Source organism: Haliaeetus leucocephalus, unplaced genomic scaffold (assembly GCF_000737465.1).
Source record: "Haliaeetus leucocephalus isolate CR32 unplaced genomic scaffold, Haliaeetus_leucocephalus-4.0 Scaffold273, whole genome shotgun sequence".
Classification (NCBI taxonomy): domain Eukaryota; kingdom Metazoa; phylum Chordata; class Aves; order Accipitriformes; family Accipitridae; genus Haliaeetus; species Haliaeetus leucocephalus.
This window is the reverse complement of record NW_010972709.1, coordinates 8,846,536-8,854,973: the sequence shown is the minus strand read 5'-3', so window position 1 is coordinate 8,854,973 and position 8,438 is coordinate 8,846,536. Positions and strand designations below refer to the sequence as shown.

The 8,438-nt window shown below is 41.1% G+C and overlaps 1 protein-coding gene across 1 annotated transcript; it reads right to left on the bottom strand.

The window, feature by feature from the left end:
• Positions 1-841: 841 nt before the first annotated feature.
• On the bottom strand, positions 842-2,872 carry KCNG1 (potassium voltage-gated channel, subfamily G, member 1). Its single transcript, XM_010569627.1, has 2 exons — positions 2,114-2,872; positions 842-1,612 (listed from the first exon to the last, which is right to left on the bottom strand). The coding sequence occupies exons 1-2, from the start codon at positions 2,870-2,872 to the stop codon at positions 842-844; spliced, it is 1,530 nt and encodes a 509-aa protein (XP_010567929.1).
• Positions 2,873-8,438: the final 5,566 nt, after the last annotated feature.

The following is an 8,438-nucleotide window of genomic DNA, read 5'->3' as shown; positions in this document are numbered from 1 at the left end:
CCTCTTTTAATTCTGTTTCATATCTGAGGTAAAGTAAAAACATGGAAACAGATGGTAGGGAACGACTGGCATCTCATCATGCATATTTCATTTGATTTGCAGCTAGTAACTTCTTGATAATAATGTTAAAGGCTACAAAACTCAAAGACTTTGTTCCTGGGAATACTGCATTCAATGACATAGGATCAACACTGTAAATTCAATTAAATTTTGAAGCCGGTGACCTATAAGTATTTACATCTTTAGCAAGGTTATGATACAAACAGCTCGATTCTTCTTTTCTGGTATGTTTAGGGCTGACTTACAGAGAAACATACAGTTGCTGTTGTGAATGACAAATCTTAATGTTTTTTTAAGAGCACAATGAGAAAAACATCTGTGGTTATTTCCATTACGCTCTAAGGCGTTTTACTGGGAGAGAATTTAGCCATTAATTTTGTTGTATTTACATTATTTATATACAAGAAGAACAAGAAAAATGGCAGCCTGTTTAATGATTATATACATCGTGATTTGGTTGGAAAAATGTGTATTACGAATGGCAAAACAGCCTGTCAGGTACATAATTATATATTGTTCTTTTTTTTTTGTCAGAGGACTTTTAATTCCTAAAATCCCACTGTATGATCTCAGTGAAAGATCTGTCCTATACATTATACTGGGGGGGGAAGAAACAGCATAATAATAGACTCCTTAAACCACATCAGTTCCTGGTTAATAGCTCCTTTTCTTCATTTTAATATGAGGGTTACCTTTGTAAAATGCCTCCGAAGCAAATTAGAAGGTGGCATCTGACACAACAAAACATTACTTGACATCAGGAGAAATAGTACCTTAAATTTCATTCATTGTCCCTAGTCTCAGAAGAGATACTGGGGAATAAACTATCACTCCCTTGTGACGCATTGCTTATCTGAGACTTTGTTTTTAATAAGAACTGTGCTCTCCTGTACATTATTCTTTCCTGTTCCTGCTTTAGCTCAATGTAGGAGCGTGAAAACGTGTGGAAGATGGAGGTGACTGGGAACGCCATGAGGAGGATGCCACTCAGTATGCTGCTGAGTGCCACCACTTGGCCGGGAATGCTTCTGGGAACCATATCTCCGTAGCCTACCGTGGTCATGGTGATGACAGCCCACCAGTAGCACGCGGGGATGCTGGTGAACTCCTGCGAGTCCGCCATCTCGTTCTCGATGACATACAGGAGCGGTGCGAACAGTGCGATGGCCACGCAGAGGAAGAGCAGCAAGAGCCCAAACTCCCGGGTGCACCTGCGAGCCGTCAGCCCCAGCGTCTGCAGCCCCAGGGAGTGCCTGGCCAGCCGCATGACGTAGAGAATCCTCAAGGCACGGAGAATACGGAGGACCAGACCTACTTTGTCCAGGTAGATGCTCCCGGAGCTGGGCTTTTTATAGCCCACTGAAGTGGTGTCTACCAGCAGAGTGATGTAGTATGGCAGAATGGCTATTATGTCTATCAGGGTTAACGGCCTCCGCAAAAACGCAAACTTGCTCTTTGCCTGGATGAATCTTAGCAGGAACTCCAGGGAGAACCACGCCACACAGACGGACTCCACAATGAAAATATTGTAGCACATCTGGGAACACTCGCCCTGCAGGAAAGAGGAGGGGGTTGTGATCGGCACTGCATAATGACTATTTTAGTTGGTACGGTGACAGGAAGAGAGGTTTCTGTGTTGTTTTTTTTAAACCCAAAATATTAAAGGAATTGAAGCTGTTGCTATGGGGAACACATTGGCAAATTGGAACAAGTTAAATGCAAAACTTAGAAAGGAACTACTTATTCCACGGAAGATACTGCTCGGTAATTTCAGGCTTTCTAAATAGCAAATAGGAAGCTTAACAAGGTAATAACATACAGTTGTACAGAAGAGTGCCCACTACCAACACTTTCTTTGGACATAAATCTTGATACGATTTATTCTCTTACACGTAATTGAACACAGTCATGTAAGATTTCAAATATTCTTTGTGCTATTTTCCCCCCTCTAAAGATAGCTGCGAAATGCCCATTGAAATCAATACCATCAGACCTCGTACTTGTTCTGCTCTTCCCAGGACGTACCATTTTCCATCCTGAAAAGCTAACTTACCTTTTCCTCCTCCTCCCTCAGGTCAGGCATGGTGCTGATGGATAAGTTCACCGCTGTAATAGTTACAAATAAAACAGACAAACAAGCAAACACCTTTCCAGGGAGGCCAGACTGGGGCCTTTCCACCATGTCTTGCAACTTTTTCATGCACAAGCCAATTTTTGTCTCCTCTACTGTTTCACCTGTTGTTTCATTTTCTACGAGGTCATCCTCCCGTTCATTTATTTCTGTAAACTCCTCCATTTTTTGCAGATATCTCCTTTTACAGCACCAGTCCAAGCTGTCTTCCTCAATTCCCCAGTAGAGCAGCTCCTCTTGGAAAGACAGTGCACACATCTCACGCAAGAGCCGAAGTTTTCCAACCCGCAAAAAGGTCAGGATTGTCCTGAATGCCCCTGGGTTGCGGTCGAAAAAGAATTCATTACATGTCACATCGTAATCATCACAGATGTTCAGAATGTCATCAAAATTATTACAGAATTTTAGTTGTCCCAAACGTGTCAATGGGAATTCATCAAGCGTGGTCCACGGGAGCAAATACTTAATGCCCCCTACGTTTATAATAATATGATGCTTCCGATCATCAGGGTGAAAGCCTTTCAGGAGATCCTCTTGAGGGTGAATTAGCTTGGCTCTTTGGTAAAAGACTCCCTTAAGGGTTTCTGTTTCTGGAAAGAATGTGTGGTTGAAGGAAGTATCTGAAGCACAGCTCAGAGCACTATAGTCATAGTCGGAATTTTCTCCAGGTAGAAGAGTCATCTTGGAAGGTGACTTCACATCACTTCGCTACTTCTGCAAGAGTCTTCTGGAACAAAAAGCAGACGTATGGGTGAGTGAATGAGAGGTTGTTTTCAAGTTTGGAACAAATGTAGTGATTGGAGCTCAGAAACATTTATGGCTGATAAAAACAATTGGAAAGAAAACAGCGGTGGCTGAGTATGGTCAGACGACCTTTCTGGTGAGGCTGGGTTTGTCCAGCTGGGTAGAACTGACTCTATCAAAGGCGGCTTCCTTGTTCAGGAGCTCTGCTTGGCATATTTGTCACACTGGGGAGCTTCTCCTGTCTCAGATACAGAGGTCTTAGTTCCCAGTGGATATAGAGGGAAACCAGGAATAACTCCTGCATCTGGCAGGATACTCCTGGTTCAGAATGGAAGTATAAATACTCTGACAGTATCACATAAGAACACAGAATTCAAGTGTGTTTTGTAGGAAAGGAAATTGTATGTTTTTATTTAACTATTACGCTCAAAAATCCTAAGTACTTTAGTACCCATGCAGTATATAGAAAGAATCAGAAGTCAATTATGTTCTAATTCAGTAAAGCACACTTCTAAAAAAAGTTAGTACGAGACTAATTTCTAAAAGGCATATGGAAACAATTTTGGGAAAAAAACCCCACTTATACTGATGATCACATAAAATGTTTGTATAGAGTTTATATATATTTAATGATGTGGCAACTCCCTTTTAATGGCCTCATTTACAAAAGAATGCAAAGAAATACATGATTTCTACACAAACATTGGAATATTATTTCAGTTATAACTGACACCCTATATGCAATAATAGGTCTTTGTCCTTACAATGGATTGAACAGTAGCTGAGAGCCAAGGTGACTGCCTTCACCTCTGATTACAGGAAACCAAAAAATCTTATGACTTTGAAAATCACATTCAAATTCTGCTCATACAACACTAGTGTAAAGTCAGCGGAATGAAGTGACCACAGTGTTCAAACAGGTATAAAAAGCAGGTATGTTAAATGTTTAACCTTTTGCCTCCCTAACTCACTGCATTTTAAAAGTCAGACTGCAAGTCTGCTCATACACAGGAGAGTTGTGCAGTACTGCTTCTAGATCTTCCATCCGTACAGTCAGCTACCGCTTAATCCGTGGAGTTCCTGAGTTTCATTTGATAAGAATATTTCTTTATTAAGTAGATTGTACAAGAAATAGATATTAATTATGCACAAGTATTCTGACTTTCTAGCCTCAAGTTCACAGAAAAATAATAAATATTACACTCGATTGGCTTCAGTAGCAGTACATAGTTTTGTTCTTTTCCTGGCTGTACTCGCCTCCCCTTTGATACGCACCCTGGGGATATATACCCCTGCTAGGGTGACTTCCTTAAACACAGAACTGCTGTTTTCAGAAGCTGAGGTTTATAAACCACATCAAGAGTGTTACATACCTATTATAGCAGAAAAACCCACGAATACACAACAGCAAAGTACTCAAAACACAGCTGCACTTCAGTTTAAGAGCAACAGACCTTCCTTGGTGCAAGGGGACTTACAATGCTACTTGCAATAAAATAATATCTCAGTCCTGCTCCTAAACTTCCCAGAGGGATTCCTCTGAACAAAGCAGTTCCTTACATACTCTTACAAACAGGTGGCCCCAGGTAAGCTTTGGAAGGAGTGGTATTTCCTGATTCCTCACTTGTAATCCTCTTTAGTACAAAAGGAAATCATTAATTTACTTACCTTTAGGGCATGTGGATAAAGAAAGCCTACGGGAACATACAAGAATGGACAAGGCATGATTCAGATCTCCAGGAGCTGTGGTACTATTTTCTGGCCTGAAGTAAGCAAAGAGGTAAGCTTTGTCATCTTGCTTCTATCACAAAGTGGGATCTCTATTACTATTGCTAGTGACTTGAGAACAGCTATTTGGCAAGTAACCTATTCTCCATGCCAAAATCTTAACTGTGTTTAGCTTTCAGTGCCTTATCACTACATACTTGCTTGTATTGCTGAGTTGCTCTGTCTTTGCTCCAGAGTTATGACTCTGGGAATCCCTGCGGCAGGGATGGGCAATTCTGAAACTCCTCTGGAAGTAACAGTGGGTGCAAACAATGACAAAATCCCACACGCCTGCACTCAAATAAACTTCCAGTCGATTCTGGTTTGCCTCTTGCCTCAAGAAAGACTGAGCGAAGACCTGCTGACCTGAATGTCTTTTTTTCAGAAAGAACATTAACACAAAACATAATTGTATTAAAAAGTCCCATTCTAGGAAATTCTAGGCAATACTGGGATTATCAGTGGAACTTCATGACAGGTGATGGCACTCTGCCATTGCCCACTGGAAAAGCTTGCAGGACTCAGATAAATGAAGAGATCTGAAGAGAGGGATAGCTGGCACAGATAGTGCTAGAGCATGTTGATCAGAGGAAGTACGGAACAGCTGAACTTGGCAATTACCCTGACATGCAGTCGCATCACGTGAAGCACTCCTAATGACCTCAGAGCTGGTCTTCTGTTAAAGCATTCCCAAGATACCATCAGTAGAAGTAATGCCACCGGGAGTTCAAGCTAGAGGTTTGATGTGGGCAAACAGGGCTACCTGATGTATGTTTATGTAGGGCTCCTTTTCTTAGAGCAACTGTTGTTTTATTTAGAAACAAGCATATTCCCCTCTGCCTCGACTATGTCTAAGGCAGTGCTGGCCCAAAGAGAATAAAGATTATGGCTGATATAAGACTACGGATAAATAGGAGCTGTTAACCGTTTTCCCTTCCGTAATACCAGATGATGTTGGTTAGCAACAACTTATCCTCTGAATCTCAGCCAGGAAAAATGAGGAGGCAGCTCATCTCTGTCACTGGTTTGATCTCCCACCGCATCCATTATTGACACAATGGGAAGAAATGGGGAGAGGGAAATGTAAATGTTCTGCGTGTGTCAGACACACGCTGTAACCCTGAGGCATCAACGGTGAAACAACAGGGCAAAGAAAAAAGAATTTCTTTCTTTGCTTCCAGCTTCTCGACCTGTGCAAGACAATAAATTGGGCAAATTAATCCCCTGTGTAACACACTGAATGACTGCAGCTATAAAAGGTGGCTCCTTCTTTTTCCACAACCAGAACTGGCAAGCCCACAGATCCCACATAGGCAGCTATAGTATCTGATACCATATGTGTGTTATTTACATGGTCTGTACCTCAGATACACAGTGCATCATATCTAAGGGGGAAGAATAGGAGGAAATAAAGGATAATAGAAAAGATGGCCTGACTTGAAGGAAAGGAGAAAGGAGAAGAATAAACCCATACATTTCTCTGTATGTTTCTTGTTTTCCATTGGAAGGTGCTTCTACAGAACAATGGTCAGTACTGCTTTAAGATGGGAGAGATCTAATTAATGGATGGGTTTTTTTGCTATTGAATTTAAAAAACAAGCAAACTGTTTTATTCATACATTGCAGACTGATGACATTGGGGATGGCTGCAAGAAATGTGTTAAGGATTAAAGACAACACACCGGAACATAAGGTCAGACAAACACATTAACCTATAGCAACAAATTTCCCAACAATTAAACAAGATGAACTTTAAGAATATGCTGTAACAGTAAAATCCTAAAATAAAACTGCTCTGGTTAAGTAAGGCCCAATGGTAAAATCCCTCCTTGTCTGAGATGATAGTATTCTGCCCTTTGAATGCTTGGGAGTTGGTGAAGCCCAGTTCATCCTTCCAGCTCCCCTGCTAATAATGTGTTCTCATCTTGGGCAAATCACTTCTCTCTGAGCATCATTTCCTATTTTGTTTGTAAGCTTACTGGGGCAAGAACTGTCTCTTACTACGTTATACAATCCTGATCATTGTTCTGGCTTCTAGAAACTACGGTAATGCAGAATCACTGGCCCACAGCAAGGGCTCTTTGTGACTCTAAATGGTGTAGTGTGCATGTGAAGCAAGATATAACATCTTTTCAAAAATCTGTCTTGCACAAGATGATATTCTTATCCATTATGCCTGGTGAAGAAATCGAATTAGAAATCTGTACTGCCCTTACTTCCAGCCAAAATTCAGGAAGGGTGCCAGACTTCTAGACAATGGGAAAAGAATTATTAAAGATGCCCTTCTGAGGGAAAGAAATAGAAATCATGAGTAACATGCTAAAATTCCACTGCAAGTGTCATTCCCCCCCCCCCCAGGGTCCTCTGCAGTATTTTGCATTCTGCAGTGCATCTCTGATGTAATCAGGGCTTCTGCAAGGAGTCCTGATACTGCTCTGTGATGCAGACAATTCAAAGTTGCACCTGGATGATAACAAGCATGCAAGGAAGATGCATAACTCCCCCCCTAGACTCTCCTATCAATTCCAGTGTCTGGAAATTGTCTCTGTTGCTTTTTACCAGTTGTAAATTAAGTTAAAAAAAAAAAAAAGTTTCAGATTTCAGTGCAAGTTGAATATGAATACAGTGATTTTTTGGAAAGAATTCCGTAAGAAACTGCCTTACAGTTTAGTGATCCTTCCTCCTTTATTCTTTCCTTAGTTAAAACAAGCAGTACTTTCCAGCAGTGTTAAATTCAGCTATCTTCTGACATATGATTTCCGTACTGTATCAACACTGTCAGGGTACCTTCCTGAAATACTTTAAGCTATACTCATGCAGCTCTTCACGTAGTAAGAACCGATCGCAAACTTCAACTCTGGTTGCAAAGTGAACTTCCAGCCAAATCAAAGTAAAACTTACAAAGGTTGATGTATAATATGAAACAAAACCATCCTGAAAAACATATAATCTGAAAAAATACGCTCATCTCTGTATATTGCTCTCCTTGATCTGGACAGTGTTATGCTTTTTGTCATCTTACGGCAACCTACAAACTGAACTATGACAAATACGTTACTCAGTGTTTGTTTTTAGAAAGCTGAGCCTTATTCTGCTGATAATAATCAGAAGTGAAATAACTTTGCAGATAACTTATATCCCCAGGAGGATGTTCTGAAATACATTAGAACTAATAACTATAGTTATTATCCTGCTGTGAAATATATTTACGTCAACAAATTTTAGCAAGTCACATCCAAAACAATCTCTTAAACATCTTTTTAAGAAGTAAAGGATTTGTCATTTATTTGTATAGATACATATTTTGCCACTGAAATGAAGAGATACGTAGTCACGGAAGAGTTATTTTACGCGTGTGTCCGTCCCGTGTCCCCCCCCCCCCCCCCCCAAGTCTTTTCCAATGAAAAAAAATCTGCCAGAAATACATTGCCTATCAAGAATAGTTAACTCGATGCGTTAGTTGCCAACGAACAGAAGCCAGTAAATAGATCAACACAAAAGACATCCCTTAATCATTTCAAAATTAAAGCTATAAAGGACCTTCAGATCAGGCAAAGCAGCAGAAGAAGAAATTTGAAACACAAGCCTCCATACTGCGCTGTGCAGACGCAGGACTCGGGGAGAGGGAGAGCCGGCAAGCCCGAGCATCACAAACCCAGCCCGACGGATCAGCCTCGCCAGCCGCCAGCCACCTCCGCCACAGGACAGGAGGGAGCCAGGCATCAGCCGACCGGCC